General features: G+C 35.9%; 1 protein-coding gene across 2 annotated transcripts in view; it reads left to right on the plus strand.

Moving 5' to 3' along the window:
- Positions 1–21,551, plus strand: part of LOC132748412 (DNA-binding protein Ets97D-like) — an 86,499-nt gene that overhangs the window by 20,263 nt on the left and 44,685 nt on the right. For both annotated transcript variants that reach the window (XM_060738019.1, XM_060738020.1), the window contains exons 4-5: positions 13,562–13,646; positions 20,288–20,362. In XM_060738019.1, coding sequence (XP_060594002.1) covers positions 13,562–13,646; positions 20,288–20,362 — 160 coding nt within the window. The remainder of the gene's footprint in view (positions 1–13,561; positions 13,647–20,287; positions 20,363–21,551) is intronic.

Raw genomic sequence — 21,551 nt, forward strand, 5'->3', positions numbered from 1 at the left:
AGCTGTTGGCTTCGTCTATTACATAATTATAGTGTTTGCCCTGTCCCTATTTTTGTTAGTATGTATGTGTGTGTCTTAGTGTGCACATAATTAGTCCCCTACCGGTTTACCGGAGGGGACTTTAGGTTTACCCTCCGTCCGTCTGTCAGTCCGTCTGTCCGTCCGTACAAACCAGAGCTACATTATGGGGTTTGGTCTATTGTTCTCATAACAATAGATGTCTTTGATGTCATTCATTCCGTTTCTCTTGTGGGGTTATTTTCTGCATTGTGGGGTTAAAAAGAACAAAAGAAATAACAAAAGAAAACCCCATAATGTAGCTCTGGTAAGAATGTCCGTCCGTCCGTCAGTCCGTCCACAAAACTGGATCCCGCGATAACGCAAAAAGTACTGAAAATATTTTTATGAAACTTGATATATGGATAGATGGCAGTATGGAGATTATGCACGTCTTTTTCTTTTCTTCCTATGCTGAAAATTCTGGTTGCTATGGCAACAAATAGACTGAAAATATGGCAAATTTTACACATAACCTGTATTCCGCGATAACGCAAAAAGTACTGAAAATATTTTTATGAAACTTGATATATGGATAGATGGCAGTATTGAGATTATGCACGTTTTTTTCTTTTTTTTCCTATGCTGAAAATTCTGGTTGCTATGGCAACAAATAGACTGAAAATATGGCAAATTTTACACATAACCTGTATTCCGCGATAACGCAAAAAGTACTGAAAATATTTTTATGAAACTTGATATATGGATAGATGGCAGTATTGAGATTATGCACGTCTTTTCCTTTTTTTCCTATGCTGAAAATTCTGGTTGCTATGGCAACAAATAGACTGAAAATATGGCAAATTTTACACATAACCAGGATCCAGTGATAACGCAAAAAGTACTGAAAATATTTTTATGAAACTTGACATATGGGTAGATTGCAGTCTGGAAATTATGCACATTCTTTTCTTATCTTCCTATGTTGAAAATTCTGGTTGCTATGGCAACAAATAGACTGAATTTCAAGATTTCTGATTCTAGTTTTTAAGTTTTTAGCTCGACTTTTCTATGAAAAGGGGAGCTATCCTACTCGCCCCGGCGTCGGCGTCGGCGTCGGCGTTGGCGTCACACCTTGGTTAAGTTTTTCGTACCACCGCACTTTATTTCAGAAGTATTACAAGTATGGCTTTGAAACTTACCATACTTGTTCACCATCATAACCTCCATCTACAGACAAGAGTACATAACTCTGTCAAGGTTTTTGACAGAATTATGGCCCTTTTTAGCTCGACTTTTCTATGAAAAGGGGAGCTATCCTACTCGCCCCGGCGTCGGCGTCGGCGTTGGCGTTGGCGTCACACCTTGGTTAAGTTTTTCGTACCACCCCACTTTATTTCAGAAGTATTACAAGTATGGCTTTGAAACTTACCATACTTGTTCACCATCATAACCTCCATCTACAGACAAGAGTACATAACTCTGTCAAGGTTTTTGACAGAATTATGGCCCTTTTTTGACTTAGAAAGTGTATTGAGCTTGGTTAAGTTTTTTGTACCACCTCACTTTATTTCAAAACCATTGGAGGTATTGCTTTGAAACTGACCATACTTGTTTTACCATCACGACCTTCATCAACAGACAAGAGGACATAACTCTGTCAAGGTTTTTGACAGAATTATGCCCCTTTTTGACTTAGAAAATACATTGAATATGGGTAAAATCCACTTATTGCCTTAACCCTTTGAGATATTGCTTTGAAACTTTTAATGCTATTTCACATCATTACCCCCATCTGTACGCAAGAGAAGGTAACTCTGTCAAGGATTTGTTTTAAAAATTAAGGCCTTTTATCGACTTTTATGGACCCACGAAAAGTAACCAGTCACCCACAGCCTGTGTGAAAGAGATCCACTTGTGACCAACTGACAACATCTAAAAAAGCTTGATAAAATTTATCTATTACTTGTATTATAAGGTAACTATAATACTTTCACATACAAAGTCAAATCTATATATTATGCTGATTGTACAAAAATATACTGCTTCCTTGGCATAGATTTCTTGAAAAATTATGTTATTATGTCATTTACCAAGGTGTTCTGAGTGACGTAAAAATACCTTATTCTCTCAAAGTGGGTTTAATACTATTAAATTTATTTAAGGCTCAACTCAGTTTTTTTTTCTTTCTTACCAGCCCTCTTTTGACTTAAACATTTCAAACTTTGCTGCAGTGTTCAAGGGTATCACACAATTCAGTAAAATAATTCTTCACTAAATATCTTAATGCTCATGGCCATTGTTCACTTTAAAAATACAGAGATTCTTGTATTGCCTTTTACTGCAAAAACTTTTTTTATTGGCAAGCAATAAAAAAGTCGAGCGCGCTGTCTTACGGACAGCTCTTGTTTGACTTAGAAAGTGTATTGAGCTTGGTTAAGTTTTTTGTACCACCTCACTTTATTTCAAAACCATTGGAGGTATTGCTTTGAAACTGACCATACTTGTTTACCATCACGACCTTCATCAACAGACAAGAGGACATAACTCTGTCAAGGTTTTTGACAGAATTATGCCCCTTTTTGACTTAGAAAATACATTGAATATGGGTAAAATCCACTTATTGCCTTAACCCTTTGAGATATTGCTTTTGACTTAAACATTTCAAACTTTGCTGCAGTGTTCAAGGGTATCACACAATTCAGTAAAATAATTCTTCACTAAATATCTTAATGCTCATGGCCATTGTTCACTTTAAAAATACAGAGATTCTTGTATTGCCTTTTACTGCAAAAACTTTTTTTATTGGCAAGCAATAAAAAAGTCGAGCGCGCTGTCTTACGGACAGCTCTTGTTTCACTATAAGTTCTTTATTTCTTAAGGTATTTTCTTCAAACTTTAAATATAAGTCGCTAGTCATCAACCACATCATATGTGACAAAGTTTACAACTCTAGCACAAAATTTATCAGAATTAGCTCCCTTGAACTTAAAATTTTCATGAAAAAATTATTGTTTTTTTTAATAACTTCTTTTTTTCTGAATGTATCTACTTCAAACTTCATATATATGTTTCTTATTATCACTCAACATTTGTGAGAAAGTTCAATACTCTAGCAAGACTATTTCCAGAATTATGCCCCTTTTGAACTGAGACTTTTTTTCGAAAATTGGTAATTTTTACTCCAACTTCTTCAATCATGATAGGATTTTCTTCAAACTCCCACATCATAATAATATGACAAGGTTTATAAATCTAGCATCCATATTTCCAGAATTATCTCCTCCTTAAACTTTTAATTTTTCTTATTCGTTCTTTTAACTTTCATTTACTTCAAATTCAAAATAAACATTCATTATTCGTACCTTCATTACTAATTGTTCTTTGTTACACTCACATCATGTATGACATCTTGCATCTTTGTTTCAAGAGTTATCTCCTTTTTAGCTCACCTGTCACAAAGTGACAGGGTGAGCTTTTGTGATCGCTTTTCGTCCGTCGTCCGTCCGTAAACTTTTACTTTAAATGACATCTCCTCATAAACCACTAAGCCAATTTCATCCAAACTTCACAGGAATGTTCCTTTGGTGGTCACCTTTGAAAATTGTTCAAAGAATTTAATTCCATGCAGAACTCTGGTTGCCATGGCAACCAAAAGAAAAAAACTTAAAATATCTTCTTCTAAAAAACCCAAAGAGCTAGAGCTTAGATATTTGGCATGAAACATCTTCTAGTGAGTGTCTACCAAGTTTGTTCAAATAAAAGCCCTGGGGTCAAAATTGGCCCCGCCCCAGGGGGGTCATTGATTTTCCCTATATGCATATAGTAAAAACTTAAAAAATCTTCTTTTAAAGAACCCAAAGAGCTAGAGCTAAGATATTTAGCATGAAACATCCTCTAATGGGTGTCTACCAAGTTTGTTCAAATAAAAGCCCTGGGGTCAAAATTGGCCCCGCCCCAGGGGGTCATTGATTTTCCCTATATGCATATAGTAAAAACTTAAAAATCTTCTTTTAAAGAACTCAAAGAGCTAGAACTAAGATATTTAGCATCAAACATCCTCTAATGGGTGTCTACCAAGTTTGTTCAAATAAAAGCCCTGGGGTCAAAATTGGCCCCGCCCCAGGGGGTCATTGATTTTCCCTATATGCATATAGTAAAAACTTAAAAAATCTTCTTTTAAAAAACCCAAAAGAGCTAGAGCTAAGATATTTAGCATGAAACATCCTCTAATGGGTGTCTACCAAGTTTGTTCAAATAAAAGCCCTGGGGTCAAAATTGGCCCCGCCCCAGGGGGTCATTGATTTTCCCTATATGCATATAGTAAAAACTTAAAAAATCTTCTTTTAAAGAACCCAAAGAGCTAGAGCTAAGATATTTAGCATGAAACATGTTCTAATGGATGTCTACCAAGTTTGTTCAAATAAGAGCCCTGGGGTCAAAATTGGCCCCGCCCCAGGGGGTCATTGATTTTCCCTATATGCATATAGTAAAAACTTAAAAAATCTTCTTTTAAAGAACCCAAAGAGCTAGAGCTAAGATATTTAGCATGAAACATGTTCTAATGGATGTCTACCAAGTTTGAGCTAAGATATTTAGACTTTAAATGACATCTCCTCATAAACCACTAAGCCAATTTCATCCAAACTTCACAGGAATGTTCCTTTGGTGGTCACCTTTGAAAATTGTTCAAAGAATTTAATTCCATGCAGAACTCTGGTTGCCATGGCAACCAAAAGAAAAAAACTTTAAATATCTTCTTCTAAAAAACCCAAAGAGCTAGAGCTTAGATATTTGGCATGAAACATCATGTAGTAAGTGTCTACCAAGTTTGTTCAAATAAAAGCCCTGGGGTCAAAATTGGCCCCGCCCCAGGGGGTCATTGATTTTCCCTATATGCATATAGTAAAAACTTAAAAAAATCTTCTTTAAAAGAACCCAAAGAGCTAGAGCTAAGGTATTTGGCATGAAAGCATCTTCTAGTGAGTGTCTACCAAGTTTGTTCAAATAAAAGCCCTGGGATCAAAATTGGCCCCGCCCCAGGGGGACATTGATTTTCCTTTTATATATAGTAAAAACTTATAAAATCTTCTTTGAAAAGAACCCGAATAGAGCTAGAGTTTAGATATTAAGCATGAAACATCCTCTAACATTTTCTAGTAAGTGTCTACAAAGATTGTTCAAATAAAAGCCCTTGGGTCAAAACTGGCCCTGCCCCAGGTGTGTCATTGTTTTTAACTATATGTGTAAAGAAAAAACTTGACCAGCTGGACCTTAGATGTTTAGCATTAAACATCTTCTAATGGGTGTCTACCAAGTTTGTTCAAATAAAAGCCCTGGGGTTTAAACTGGCCCCGCTCCGGGGGCCTCTATACAGGTGAGCGACTTTAGGGCCATCATGGCCCTCTTGTTAAAAATTTTGCTTTTAAAAATGTTATATTTTGATAACAGGGATGTTTAAAAAATAACTGTAGAGTGTCCTTCAGTCCGTCTGTCTGTACATAAAAACTGTTTCCTGTGATCACTTTTAAAGAACTTTTTCAACAAATTTACTTAAAATAGAAACATAAGTGAATTGCCAATGGCCCTTCAGAATGTTGCTTGGGTTCTAACCGGTAGGGGACTTATGGATTGCTTGCAATACTATGATAATTGCTTGTTATATCTGTTTTGTCCGGTCTGTTACGTTCAAGGTTACAGCAAGGAATTGAATTTGATGTATTAATCTGATAGTCTGAATTTCAGGTGGAGTTTGTGTCAATACCTTATGTCTACATGATGGGACTTTGAAATACAGAGACCTATAATTATCATACATGCCATAACGTCCCATAATGTCTGGGAAAGTCCGAGAAATAAAGTGTCTGTCCGGGAGGCGTCCCAGTAAAAATAAAAAAATAAAATGATCTACTTTGCAGCCAGAAATTTGACATTTTCAGCTCACCTGAGCTTGCTCAGGGTGAGCTTTTAGGATCGTTGAATGTCCGTTGTCTGTCAACATTTGTTTGTTAACACTCTAGCTGTCACATTTTTGCCTCAATCATCATCAAACTTTGTCAGGATGCTTGTCTAGGTAATTGCTCGAATGAGTTTGAACATGGGTCATCTCGGATGAAAAGCTAGGTCACAGGAGCTTAAAATAGAAATATCTTGTTAACACTCTAGTGGCTACTGTTTTGATCCAAATATCCTAGTTTAAACATATTTATTTAAGCTCGATTGCGAAACAAGTTCTTGCAACTTATATTAATCACTTTCGAGTCCGCTTCCTGGAACCAACCAGTACTGGTGTCATATAGAGAAACATGGTCGTGACCCGAGTAGGGCACGAACCCATGATCTCTGGGTTGAGAGGCAGACACCTTAACCACTAGGCCACCGCTCCTAGACATTGGTCTGAAAGTTTGTTCTGATGATTTCTAGGTCATGTTTGAATATGAGTCACCTTGGGTCAAAAACTAGGTCACACTGCCCAAATATGGAAAAACACTCTAGTGGTCACATTTTTGACTCAATTGTCATCAAACTTGATCAGGATGCTTGTCTAGGTAATTGCTTAGATGAGTTTAAACATCTTGGATGTCAAAGGAGCTAAAAATAGAAAAATCTTGTTCACACTCTAGTGGCTACTGTTTTGATGGAAATATCCTGGAAATTGGTCCGATAGTTTGTTTTGATGATTTCTAGGTCATGTTTGAATATGGGTCATCTTGGGTAAAAAACTAGGACACACTGCCTAAATATGAAAAAATCTTGTGAACACACTTGCGTTCACATTTTTGCCTCAATTATCATCAAATATTGTCAGGATGCTTGTCTAGGAAATTGCTAGGATGTTCATACATTGGTGATTTCGGATGAAAAACTAGGTCACAGGAGCTAAAAATAGAAAAATCTTGTTTACACTCTAGTGGCTACTGTTTTGATCCAAATATCCTAGACATTGGTCTGAAAGTTTGTTTTGATGATTTATATGTAAAGTTCTAATATGGGTCACCTGTGGTCAAAAACAAGGTCACACCGCCCAAATATGTAAAAAACCTTGTTAAGTCTGTATTGGTCACTTTTTAGCTCACCTGTCACAAAGTGACAGGGTGAGCTTTTGTGATCGCTTTTCGTCCGTCCGTCCGTCCGTAAACTTTTACTTTAAATGACATCTCCTCATAAACCACTAAGCCAATTTCATCCAAACTTCACAGGAATGTTCCTTTGGTGGTCACCTTTAAAAATTGTTCAAAGAATTTAATTCCATGCAGAACTCTGGTTGCCATGGCAACCGAAAGAAAAAACTTTAAATATCTTCTTTTAAAAAACCATAAGAGCTAGAGCTTAGATATTTGGCATGAAACATCTTCTAGTGAGTGTCTACCAAGTTTGTTCAAATAAAAGCCCTTGGTCAAAATTGGCCCCGCCCCGGGGGGTCATTGATTTTCCCTATATTCATATAGTAAAAACTTAAAAAATCTTCTTTTAAAGAACTCAAAGAGCTATGGCTAAGATATTGAGCATCAAACATGTTCTAATAGGTGTCTACCAAGTTTGTTCAAATAAAAGCCCTGGGGTCAAAATTGGCCCCGCCCCAGGGGGTCATTGATTTTCCCTATATGCATATAGTAAAAACTTAAAAAATCTTCTTTTAAAGAACCAAAAGAGTTAGAGCTAAGATATTTAGCATGAAACATGTTCTAATAAGTGTCTACCAAGTTTTTTCAAATAAAAGCCCTTTGGTCAAAATTGGCCCCGCTCCGGGGGGTCATTGATTTTCCCTATATGCATATAGTAAAAACTTAAAAAATCTTCTTTTAAAGAACTCAAAGAGCTATGGCTAAGATATTTAGCATCAAACATGTTCTTATAGGTGTCTTCCAAGTTTGTTCAAATAAAAGCCCTGGGGTCAAAATTGGCACCGCCCCGGGGGTCATTGATTTTCCTTATAAGTGTATAGCAAAAACTTCAAAATCTTCTTTGAAAAAACCCAAATAGCTAGAGTTAAGATATTAAGCATGAAACATCTTTTAGTGAGTGTCTACAAAGTTTGTTCAAATAAAAGACCTAGGGTCAAAATTGGCCCCGCCCTGGGGGTCATTGATTTTCTTTATATGTGTATAGCAAAAACTTAAAATCTTCTTTGAAAAAACCCAAATAGCTAGAGTTTAGATATTAAGCATGAAACATCTTCTAGTAAGTGTCTACAAAGTTTGTTCAAATAAAAGCCCTGGGGTCCAAACTGGCCCGGCCCCAGGGGTGTCATTGTTTTAAACTATATGTGTATAGTAAAAACTTAAAAAAAAATCTTCTTTTAAAAAGCCCAATGAGCTAGAGATTAGATGTTTAGCATGAAACATCTTCTTATGGGTGTCTACCAAGTTTGTGCAAATAAAAGCCCTTGGGTTAAATTGGCCCTGCAACGTTGGGGGGGGGGGGGGGGGGTGGGGGGGGCCTATATACAGGTGAGCGACCTCAGGGCCATCATGGCCCTCTTGTTTTAGCTCACCTGAGCTTGCTCAGGGTGAGCTTTTAGGATCGGTGAATGTCCGTCGTACGTCCACAATTGCTTGTGAACACTCTAGCGGTCTCATTTTTGCCTCAATCATCATCAAACTTGGTCAGGATGATTATCTAGTTGAAAGCTCGGATGAGTTCGAACATGGCTCATCTCGGATGAAAAACTAGGTCACAAGAGCTAAAAATAGAAAAACCTTGTGAACACTCTAGAGGTCACATTTTTGACCCAATCATCATCAAACTTGGTCAGGATGTTTGTCCAGGTGATAGCTCGGATGAGTTTGAACATGGGTCATGTCGGATGAAAAAGTAGGTCACAGAAGCTATAAATAGAAAAACCTTGTGAACACTCTAGTGGTCACATTTTTGAACCAATCTTCATCAAACTTGGTCAGATTGCTTGTCTAGTCAATTGCTTGGATGAGTTCGAACATGGGTCATCTCTGATGAAAAACTAGGTCACAGGAGCTAAAAATAGAAAAACCTTGTGAACACTCTAGTGGTCACATTTTTGACCCAATCATCATCAAACTTTGTCAGGATGCTTGTTTAGATAATAGCTCGGATGTGTTCGAATATGGGTCATCTCGGATGAAAAAGTAGGTCACCGGAGCTATAAATAGAAAAACCTTGTTAACACTCTTAGCGGTCAAATTTTTGCATCAATCATCATCAATCTTGGTCAGGATGCTTATCTAGTTGATAGCTTGGATGAGTTCGAACATGGGTCATCTCGGATGAAAATGTAGGTCACCAGAGCTAAAAATAGAAAAACCTTGTTAACACTCTAGCGGTCACATTTTTGCATCAATCATCATCAAACTTGGTCAAGATGTTTGTCTAGGTGATAGCTCGGATGAGTTCAAACATGGGTCATCTCTGATGAAAAAGTAGGTCACCGGAGCTAAAAATAGAAAAACCTTGTTAACACTCTAGTGGTTACAATTTTGGCTCAATTGTCATCAAACTTGGTCAGGAAACTTGTCTAGGTCATTGCTGGGAATAAATCGAACATGGGACATCTCGGATGAAAAACTTGGTCACAGGAGCTAAAAATTGAAAAATCACTCTAGTGGCTACTGTTGTGATCCAAATATTCTGTTAATTGGTCTGAAAGTTTGTTTTGATGAGCAAGAAGTCAAGATCAAACATGGGTCATCTTGGATGAAAAACTAGGTCACACCGCCAAAATATGGAAAAACCTTGTTAACATTCTAGTGGTCACATTTTCGACTCAATTATCATCAAACTTGGTCAGGATGCTTGTCTAGGTAATTGCTTGGATGAGTTCAAAATCGCATGTGAAACTAGGTCACCAGAGCTAAAAATAGAAAAACCTTGTAAACACTCTAGCTGTGACATTTTTGCATCAATCATCATCAAACTTGGTCAAGATGCTTGTCTAGGTGATAGCTCGGTTGAGTTCGAACATGGGTCATCTCGGATGAAAAAGTAGGTCACCGGAGCTAAAAATAGAAAAACCTTGTTAACACTGTAGCGGTCACATTTTTGCATCAGTCATCATCAAACTTGGTCAAGATGCTTGTCTAGGTGAAAGCTCGGATGAGTTCGAACATGGGTCATCTCGGATGAAAAACAAGGTCACAGGAGCTAAAAATAGAAAAACCATGTTAACACTCTAGAGGTCACAATTTTGCCTCAATCATCATCATCAAACTTGGTCAGGATGCTTGTCTAGGTGATAGCTCTGATGAGTTTGAACATGGGTCATCTCGGATGAAAAAGTAGGTCACCGGAGCTAAAAATAGAAAAACCTTGTTAACACTCTAGCGGTCACATTTTTGCATCAATCATCATCAAACTTGGTCAAGATGCTTGTCTAGGTAAAAGCTCGGATGAGTTCGAACATGGGTCATCTCGGATGAAAATCTAGGTCACAGGAGCTAAAAATAGAAAAACCATGTTAACACTCTAGAGGTCAAAATTTTGCCTCAATCATCATCAAACTTGGTCAGGATGCTTGTCTAGGTGATAGCTCGGATGAGTTTGAACATGGGTCATCTCTGATGAAAAAGTAGGTCAACTTCGAACATGGGTCATCTTGGATGAAAAACTAGGTCACACCACCCAAATATGGAAAAACCTTGTTAACATTCTAGTGGTCACATTTTCGACTCAATTATCATCAAACTTGGTCAGGATGCTTGTCTAGTTATTTGCTTGGATGAGTTCGAAATCGCATGTGGAACTAGGTCACCGGAGCTAAAAATAGAAAAATCTTGTTAACACTCTATTTGCTACTGTTTTGATCCAAGTATCCTGGAAATTGGTCTGAAAGTTTGTTTTGATGATTTCTAGGTCAAGTTTGAATATGTGTCACCTGGGTAAAAAACTAGGTCGCACTGCTCAAATATGGATAATCCTTGTTAACACTGTAGTGGTCACATTTTTGACTAACCTGTCATGAGACTTGGTCAGAATGCTTGTCTAGGTAATTGTTTGGATGAGTTTGATAAGTCAGGTGAGCAATCTAGGGCCATCATGGCCCTCTTGTTTAGTTTTAAAGGTATCTACCTCAAACTTCAAATACTTGTTCCTTATCATCAATTACATTTTATGTGACAAGATTCATAACTCTTGAAGCAATATTTACAGATTTATCCTTCTTTGAACTTAGAATTTTCTTTAAGAAATATTATAACTTCTTTACTTTTTAAGGTATCTACTTCAAACTTCAAATATATATTTCTTATCATTACACACATGTTGTGTGACAAGGTTCATAAATCTAGCATGACTATTTCCAGAATTTTCCCCTTCATCTTGGGACATTTTGTTAGCAATGTTATTTTTTTTACTATAACTTAATACATAATTATACATAAATGATTTTTATTTCATAGTTTTGTCTTCCTTACTGCGTCCAGTATTTTATTAGTCGAGCTTCGCTGTCTCCTGTGACAGCTCTTGTTAAGAATAATACATAAAAAAGTGATCAACAAATGCCATATCACGTATTTGAATTCATGCAGCATGTTATTAGTAAAAGTTTTCATAAATACGAATATGGCCACTACCGTGAGCACTCCGAAGTAATCTCCATTGACTTGGATTACGGACATTTCACAGTCTTTTTGTGATATTATTGATGTAAATAAACGTTGATTTTATTTGTTTTCTGTTACATGTTTGTGTAATTATATTCTTTGCTTTTAATTTTGAAATACCGGTACTTTTTGAAACAGTATTTACCGGTAAATTATGAAACGGTTTTAGGTATGGTCTAGGTACCAATTATTGGTATCCAACCCTACCTATGTACAAAATTATTAATTAAAATGCATGTTTTCTGAAAGGTGTGTGTCAGGGGAATTAGGCACTTATGATATGAAAAGTGTGTGTCAGGGGAATTTGACAATTTCTAGTTTATTTATGGTAATGATTGAAACTTATACAAAAGAACAAGTGTGAATAGACAGACCTGCTTTTATATGTCCATTTGAAAAACAGGTGGTATTCTAGTTTCCCTCCTTGGGAGGGGGGTGGGGGGGGGGCTGGGCCCTTTAGCATCAATTTTTTGTCTGGAGCATATCTCCTATACCAATGGAGGAATTTTAATGTAACTTCATAGAAATGTTCACCACTATGAGAAGCTATGTGCGCGCATGGACCAGGCCTCTAGATCAAAGGTCAAGGTCACACTTAAAGGTCATTGAAAAACACTTGTCCGGAGCAAAACTTCTACATGCATAGAGGGATTTCAATATAACTTGGCACAAATGTTCTTTATTGTAAGACAGAGTGTCGCGTGCAAAATTTAGGTCCCTGTGGCCAAGGTCAAGGTCACACATAGGGGTCAAAGTTCAGATATAAAAATGAAAATGTATATTGAGACTATTTAGTCATCATTTATTGAGGGATTGAAACACAAATGGCCATTATCATGACTACTGGTGTGAAACATGTAATTTAGATTAATATATGCAAGGTCAAGGTCACTAAATATGATTGCCAAGGTTACTAAAGATGAATTGATAAAATATAGAGATTTTGTCCTGAGCATATCTTCTACACATATGGAGGGATTTTAATGACACTTCATACAAATGATCACCACTATGAGAAGCTGTGTCATGCGCATGAACCAGGCCTCTAGGTCAAGGTCACACTTAGAGATTATAGAAAAATGCTTGTCCGGAGCAAAACTTCTACATGCATAGAGGGATTTCAATATAACTTGGCACAAATGTTCACCTAATGTCCCTGCGGCCAAGGCGAAGGTCACACATAGGGGTCAAAGTTCAGATTCAAATATGAGAATGTGTATTGGACCATTTAGTCATCATATATTTAAGGATTGAAACACAAATGGTCATTATCATGACTACGTGTTTGAAATATGTAATTTAGGTTAATATTTGCAATGTCAAGGTCACTAAAGATGATAAAATATAGAGATTTTGTCCAGAGCATATCTCCAACATATACAGAGAAATTCTAATAAAACTTTATACAAATGTTCACCACTATAAGAAGCCGTGTCCTGTGCATGAACCAGGTCTCTAGGTCAAAGGTCAAGGTCACACCTAGAGGTCATTAAAAAGCGCTTGTCCGGAGCAAAACTTCTACATGCATAGATGGATTTCAATATAACTTGGCACAAATGTTCACTATTGTGAGGCGGATATAACTTGGCACAAATGTTCACTATTGTGAGGCGGAGTGTGGAGCGCAAAATTTAGGTCCCTGCTTTTAGGGTCACACATAGGGGTCAAATTTCAGATAAAAAAGTCACTACAGATGAAAATATATACAGATATTTTCCAGATATTGCCCAGAGCATATCTCCTATATGCATATCTATAATGCCCACATCTCAGTCAAAAGCTTCTGTGACGGGCATATATTGCGGCAATGTTGCCCTTGTTAAAGATTTGTATAAACCGTTTATTTGTTTGATTTTGGAAAAAGTAAAAAAGTTGAGCTTTGCCCAAGAGGCGGTGGCTCTTGTTAAAATTGCACATTAGAAGGATTTTATGTAATTAAATGCTGCACAAGTTTAATCTTTGAAATTCTGTACTGATATAATTAATTTCAGCTTGACACAAAAAAAAGCTTAGTAGATCAGTGTGTACAAGGAGAGGGCATGGTACAAATAAATCTGGAGGTGAAATCACAACCAGGTAATAATTTACATTTCATTATGATTCCTTACAAAAAGAACAAATGTAACATTTTGTCAAGTACTTAAAATTCGGCTATAAACATTGTCTAGTGGATTCCTTTAAAGTTAAATTGTAGCTTTTTAGCTCCCCAATGAGTACAATGTGCTCAAATGTGTGCTTTTTGATGTGTGTTGTTAATGGCATCAAACCTATTGATGCAACCACAGCATTTGCAACGCGGTGGCATAAAGTGATTCACCTCTGTGTGTGCATTAGTGCGTGAGCGTGTGTGTGTTTTAATTACAAATTATATAGCCAACTTAAAAAATCTTGTTAAAAACCACAAGTCCAATTTCAATATGGTAAGTGGAAATTTAGGATTGTTCCTTGGGTGAAGGGCTTCCATAGTTTTTCAAAGAATTTGATTCCATTGAGAAATCTGCTTGCCATAAGAACCAAAAGAGATTATTAGAATAAATTTGAAAAATCTTCCTTTTAAGACCCACAAGGCCTAGAGCATAGATATTTTGCATAAACTTTTTGCATCTGCGTTGGTTACAGTTTTTTGTAAGTTCAAATATCTTAATTATTGCTTGAGATATTCAATTGAAACTTACAATACTTATTTATAGTAACAATGTACATCAGATTGACAAGTTGGATAACTCTGCCTACAATATTGACAGAATTATGCCCCTTTTTAACTTAGAAATTTTGGTTAAAGTTTTTTGTAAAGTCAAATATCTCAATTATTGCTGGAGATATTCAATTGAAACTTACAATACTTATTTATAGTAACAATGTACATCAGATTGACAAGTTGGATAACTCTGCCTACAATATTGACAGAATTATGCCCCTTTTTTTACTTAGAAATTTTGGTAAAAGTTTTTTGTAAAGTCAAATATCTCAATAATTGCTTGAGATATTCAATTGAAACTTACAATACTTATTTATAGTAACAATGTACATCAGATTGACAAGTTGGATAACTCTGCCTATAATATTGACAGAATTATGCCCCTTTATAACATAGAAATTTTGGTAAAAGTTTTTTGTAAAGTCAAATATCTCAATTATTGCTTGAGATATTCAATTGAAATTTACAATGCTTTTTTATAGAAACAATGTACATCAGTTTTCAAAATTGCATAACTCTGCCTGAAATATTTGCAGAATTATTTGCCCCTTTGAAACTAAAGGTTAAAAGTCTTCAAAGATATTTACTTGAAACTTTACACTTGTACTTAGGGTCATAATTGGAGAGTCATAATTGTATGTCACTGACCAAGTTCCATAACTCTACTCGCATTTAAGCTGATTCATCTCCCGTTTTCTACTTAGTCTCTTAGTTAATGTTTACATGCAAGTTTTACATATCTCAATAACTATTATAGATATTTATTTAAAACTTCACATATGCATTTAAAATCATAATTGTAGGTCACTGACCAAGATCCATAATTCTATCTTGCATTTAGGCTGATTTTTCTCCCCTTTTTAGCTCACCTGAGCATGCTCAGGGTGAGCTTTTAGGATAGATGATTGTCCATCGTCCGTTCACATTTTGTTGTTAACACTCTAGCGGTCGCATTTTTGCCTCAATCATCATCAAACTTGGTCAGGATGCTTATCTAGTTGATAGCTCGGATGAGTTCGAACATGGGTCATCTCGGATGAAAAACTAGGTCACAAGAGCTAAAAATAGAAAAACCTTGTTAACACTCTAGAGGTCACATTTTTGCCTCAATCATCATCAAACTTGGTCAGGATGTTTGTCTAGGTGATAGCTCGGATGAGTTCGAACATGGGTCATCTCGGATGAAAACGTAGGTCACCGGAGCTTAAAGTAGAAAAACCTTGTTAACACTCTAGCGGTCACATTTTTGCATCAATCATCATCAAACTTGGTCAGGATGTTTGTTTAGGCGATAGCTTGGATGAGTTCGAACATGGGTAATCTCGGATGAAAAAGTAGGTCACCGGAGCTAAAAATAGAAAAACCTTGTTAACCCTCTAGCGGTCACATTTTTGCATCAATCATCATCAAACTTGGTCAGGATGCTTATCTAGTTAATAGCTCGGATGAGTTCGAACATGGGTCATCTCGGATGAAAAACTAGGTCACAAGAGCTAAAAATAGAAAAACCTTGTTAACACTCTAGAGGTCAAAATTTTGCCTCAATCATCATCAAACTTGGTCAGGATGTTTGTCTAGGTGATAGCTTGGATGAGTTCGAACATGGGTCATCTCGGATGAAAAACTAGGTCACAGGCGCTAAAAATAGAAAAATCTTGTTAACACCCTAGTGGCTACTGTTTTGATCCAAATATCCTGTAAATTGGTCTGAAAGTATGTTTTGATGATTTCTAAGTCAAGTTCGAACATCGGTCATCTTGGATGAAAAACTAGGTCACACCGCCCAAATATGGAAAAACCTTGTTTACATTCTAGGGGTCACAATTTCGACTTGATTATCATCAAACTTGGTCAGGATGCTTGTCTAGGTAATTGCTCGGATGAGTTCGAAATCGCATGTGAAACTGGGTCACAAGAGCTAAAAATAGAAAAATCTTGTTAACACTCTAGTTGCTACTGTTTTGATCCAAGTATCCTGGAAATTGGTCTGAAAGTTTGTTTTGATGATTTCTAGGTCAAGTTTGAATATGGGTCACCTGGGTAAAAAACTAGGTCGCACTGCTCAAATATGGATAATCCTTGTTAACACTGTAGTGGTCACATTTTTGACTCGCCTGTCATGAGACTTGGTCAGAATGCTTGTCTAGGTAATTGTTTGGATGAGTTTGATGGGTCAGGTGAGCGATCTAGGGCCATCATGGCCCTCTTGTTCAACTTAGAAATTCATGGTAAAGTTTTGCTTGTAAGCTGTTATCTCCATAACTACTGAAGAGTTTGTGCTTTTTTGGGACATTTTTATGCATTCATAATAATAAAGCAGTGATTTACTTTATAAAACATCTTAATAACAAGCCTTTGTACCTTTTCAGTCAATTTTATGTATTCATAGGTAATTAGCATTATTAAACTCAATAAAACACCCTTGTGACAATTTTTGAGTCGAGCCAACACTGTCCTCCGACAGTAACACTGTCATCCGACAGTTCTTGTTTTTAATTATTATCCCCCGCCGGGGGATATAGTAATAGTCTCCGTCCGTCTGTCCTTCCGTCCGACATTTTTGTCCGGAGCATATCTCTAAATGTATTTGAGTTATCAACTTGAAACTTCATAGGTGGATAGACCTCATTGAGGAGGAGTGCAGTGCACAAGAATGATAACTCTACCCTGCATAATTTTTTAGTTATTGCCCTTTGTTATTTTTCAAAATTGATTTTTGTCCAGAGCATAACTCAAAAAGCCTATGAGATATCAACATGAAACTTCATAGGTGCATAGATCTCACTCAGGAGGTGTGCAGTGCTTAAGACTGATAACTCTACCTTTCATAATTTTTGAGTTATTGCCCTTTGTTATTTTTCATACTTAATTTTTCACCTGAGTGGAGCATAACTCAAAAAGTGTTTGAGATATCAACATGAAATGTCATAGGTGGATAGATCTTATTGAGGAGGAATGCTGTGCACAAGAATGATAACTCTTCCCTATACAATTTTTGAGTTATTTCTCTTTGTTCTTTTTCATAATATTTTGTCCGGAGCTTATCTCAAAAAGTATTTGAGGTATCAACTTGAAACTTCATAGCTGGATGGATCTCATTGAGGAGGAGTGCAGTGCACAAGAACGATAACTCTACCCTGCATAATTGTTTAGTTATTGCCCTGTGTTATTTTTCAAAATTAATTTTTGTCCAGAGCATAACTCAAAAGGCCTTTGAGATATCATTATGAAACTTCATAGGTGCATAGATCTAACTCAGGAGGTTTGCAGTGCACAAGAATGATAACTCTACCTTTTATAATTTTTGAGTTATTGCCCTTTGTTATTTTTCATACTTAATTTTTCAATTCAATTTTTTTCTTGGAAATTGGTCAGAAAGGTTGTTAAGATGATTTCTAGCTCAAGTTCAAATATGGGTCATCTGGGGTCTAAAAGAAGGTCATACAGCCCAAATATCTTCTCTTTAAGAATTTTGCATTAAAATATGTTATATTTTGGTAACAGGGATGTTTGAAAAAATAACTTTAGAGTCTCCTTCAGTCTGTCTGTCTGTATGTATGTCTGTCTGTCTGTTCATAAAAACTGTTTTCTGAGATCACTTTTAAATATTTTTTCCAACAAATTTACTTAAAAAAGAGAAAAGATGAAACATTAGTTATTCTTATTCATCCTGAGAAAATTGGACTTTTTGATTATCTGTTGTATAAACATAATTTCCTTACTAGGCAGGGAAACTTAACACATTACTGTGATATAGACAAACTTAGAACTCAGAAGATTTAAGTTCATTCACATGTCATTCATTCACTGGTAAAATTGTATTGCCAATGGCCCATCAGAATGTTGCTGGGGTTCTAACTGGTAGGGGACTTATGGATTTCTTGCTATACTATGATAATTGCTTGTTAAAAATAGTGTATGGTCCGTTGTTAAAAATAGATGCTAGAATTCCCAAAACTTGAAGTCCCCTGAGATTTCATTTGAAAGCAGACTCCATATTGGTAAACATTCTCTACATATTTCCCTAGCAAATAGTTGGGTACACAATGTCATTGAAGTTTCATTTAAAAACAAAGCATGAATTGATTCAAAATTGATTTGTTTATCAAATGTTATTTTTATTTGACCATAATTTGATTAATAAGGGTGATTTGCCAAATTTCTGGTAGCCTTTGCAAAAAGGGTTGACCCATAACTTTGCTGTCGCACAACGTCAAAATAAAAGCAACATGGAAGCCAGAACTAACCATTTCTAAAAATAGAAAAATTGTTTCCGGACAATAACTAGAGTTAGGAAAGAGATATTGTAATCAAACTAGGTAAGCAAGCTTATATAAAGACCCTGGTTGGTAAAGCATTTGGACCACCTGGGGTCAATGTCAAGGTCACCATTACTAAAAGTATAAAAATAGTTTCCTGACAATAGAGTTAGGAATGAGATCCTGTAATCGATCTTGGTGTTTAGCAACCTAATATGAGACCCCGGTTGGTATTGCATTTGGGGTCAAGGTCAACTTTACTAAAAATAGAAAAATAGTTTCCGGACAATAGAGTTAGGAATGAGATCCTGTAATCGATATTGGTGTTTAGCAAGCTGATATGAAGACCTCCGTTGGTATTGCATTTGGTCTGCCTGGGGTCAATGTTAAGGTCACCATTACTAAAAATAGAAAAATGGTTTCTGACCAATAACTAGAGTTGAGAATGAGATCCTGTAATCAAACTTGGTGTATAGCAAGCTTATATGAAGACCCCAGTTGATATTGCATTTGGACCCTCTGGGGACAAGGTCGCCATTACTTAATATTATAAGAAAAATGGTTTCTGGACAATAACTAGAGTTAGGAATGAGATATTGTAATCAAATTTGGTGTATAGCAAGCCTTATTATGAAGACCCCCGTTGGTATTGCAATTAATTGAAATAATTCTTTGTACACAGTTGATACTTCATATATTATAGGTTGATTTCAAATTTTCTTCAGACCACTTATTTTATAAAAAGTTGCTGGTGGGGGTATTAATCACCTTCAGTGATAGCTCTAGTTTTGATGATTTCTAGCTCAAGTTTGAGTATGGGTCATCTGTAGAGAAAACTTAGGTCACACAAGCCAAATATGGAAAAACCTTGTTAACACTCTAGGGGCAACTGTTTCAGTCCAAATATCCTAAAATAGGTCAGAAAAATTGTTTTTTTGTAATTTCTAGCTCAAGTTCAAATATGGGTCATCTTGAGTCACAAACAAGGTCAGAAAGCCCTATGTTAACACTTTAGAGGTTATTGTTTTGGTCAAGATATCCAGTTTCCAAAAAGTCATACAGCCCAAACATGGAAAATCTTTAGAGACTCCAAATATCCAGGAAATTGGTCACAAAGGTTGTTTTGATGATTTCTAGGTAATGTTCAAATATGGTTTATCTTGGATCAAAAACTAGGTTACACTGCTAAATTATGGAAAAACATTGTTTACATTCTAGAGGTAATATTTTCTGCCATAATATCCAGAAAATTTGGTAGAAAGGCTGGTTGTCACACAGACCAAAAATGGAAAAAAAAATTTTTTGTCACTCTAGAGGTTACTTTTTAGCTGAGATACCTTGGAAATTGGTCAGAAATGTTTAGTATGGTTTCTAGCTCAAGTTTGAATATGGGTCATCGGAGGTCAGAAAAGGTCATAGGACATAAAAAGGGATATATTGAAAAATTTTATTAACGTTTGCACTATTTCAGGTGTAAATATAAATGTTATGATATCAGTTTAAGTTTATGGCATTATATCTGCCTTTCATTCATTGCTAATAATATTATTTCAGAGCCTTAATAATTAGGTGAGCGATATTAGGGCCATCATGGCCCTCTTGTTTAGCAATTGATTTAGAAATTCAGGGCTATCGTAGCACTCTTGTTAAATTAAAATGTTAAGAAAAATATTTTTTTAACATTTTGTATATACAAATAATATTAAGAGTCTGTATTGCTTTTGTTTTGAATGTCCAGATTTTTATTTCATGTTTTACAGGAATGAAACCAAAGATAAATATTCTTGATATTCTTAAACCTGCAGAGGAGGTGGAACCAACCCTTGTGGAACAGAGTATGTAAATACATTTTATGATTAACACTCTCAGGGTTAAAATGGTGAGGCATATCAGTGTTTTTTTGTGCCGCCACTATAGGGAGGGGGAGGGGGCATTTAGAGTTACCCTTCCGTCCATCTGTCCGTCTGTTCTCTTTTTGTGTCGCAAGTAACTCAAAAAAAATTGACCTAGACTCATGAAACCTTACAGGAATGTTGATCAGCATGTGAAGTTGTGCACCTGGGTATTTTCATGTGGATATATTTAGTATTTTTATTTAGAGTTATTGCCCTTGAATTAGTAAAAATTTCCAAATTTCAACTTGTGTCGCACGTAACTAAAAAAATATTTGACCGAGAGTAATGAAACCTTACAAGAATGTTGCTCAGCATGTGTAGTTGTGCACCTGGGTATTTTCCTGTGGATATTTTTAGAGTTATTGCCCTTGACTTAGTAAAAATTTCCAATTTTCAACTTGTGTCGCACGTAACTCAAAAAATATTTGACTTAGAGTCATGAAACCTTACAGGAATGTTGATCAGCATGTGAAGTTGTGCACCTTGATATTTTTGTGTGGATATATTTAGTATTTTTAGAGTTATTGCCCTTGAATTAGTAAAAATTTACAATATTAACTTGTGTTGCACATAACTCAAAAAGCATTTGACCTGTAGGCCTGAAAGTTTACAAGAATGTTGGTCAGCATGTGTACTTATGCACCTTGGGGTTTTCTTGTGCATTTATTCAGTATTTGTAGTATTTTCCCTTTACTTAATAAAAGATTTTTAGTTTTCAACTTGGGCACATGTAGCCAAAAAAAACCCTAGAGACATGATTGACAAATCTGTGGAGTGTGGGGGCACCCGTGTCCTATGGACCCATTTCTAGTTTCTTTATATAACTACTATCCTAAAAAAGGTACTGTTCCCAATAGAAAAAAGACATTTTAATTCCCAATTTCCAATGTTTAAATTCCCAAAATGGCTGTTCAAAATTCCCACAAGGCAAAGTGATTTCTCTTTTAAATCCAACATATTCATATAAATCACCTCTCAATAGTTCTACTTGGATAGTGGAAGCTGTTAGCTGTCTTTATTCATGATGAATAATCTTAAATGTAGCTGAAAAAATGCATAAAAAAAAATCCCAATTAAAGTCAAATTAAGGCATTTTTTCCAAATCAGTCTGGTACGGCACTATTCCCAA

Source organism: Ruditapes philippinarum, unplaced genomic scaffold, assembly GCF_026571515.1.
Source record: "Ruditapes philippinarum isolate M1 unplaced genomic scaffold, ASM2657151v2 ctg2178_1_1_1_1, whole genome shotgun sequence".
Classification (NCBI taxonomy): domain Eukaryota; kingdom Metazoa; phylum Mollusca; class Bivalvia; order Venerida; family Veneridae; genus Ruditapes; species Ruditapes philippinarum.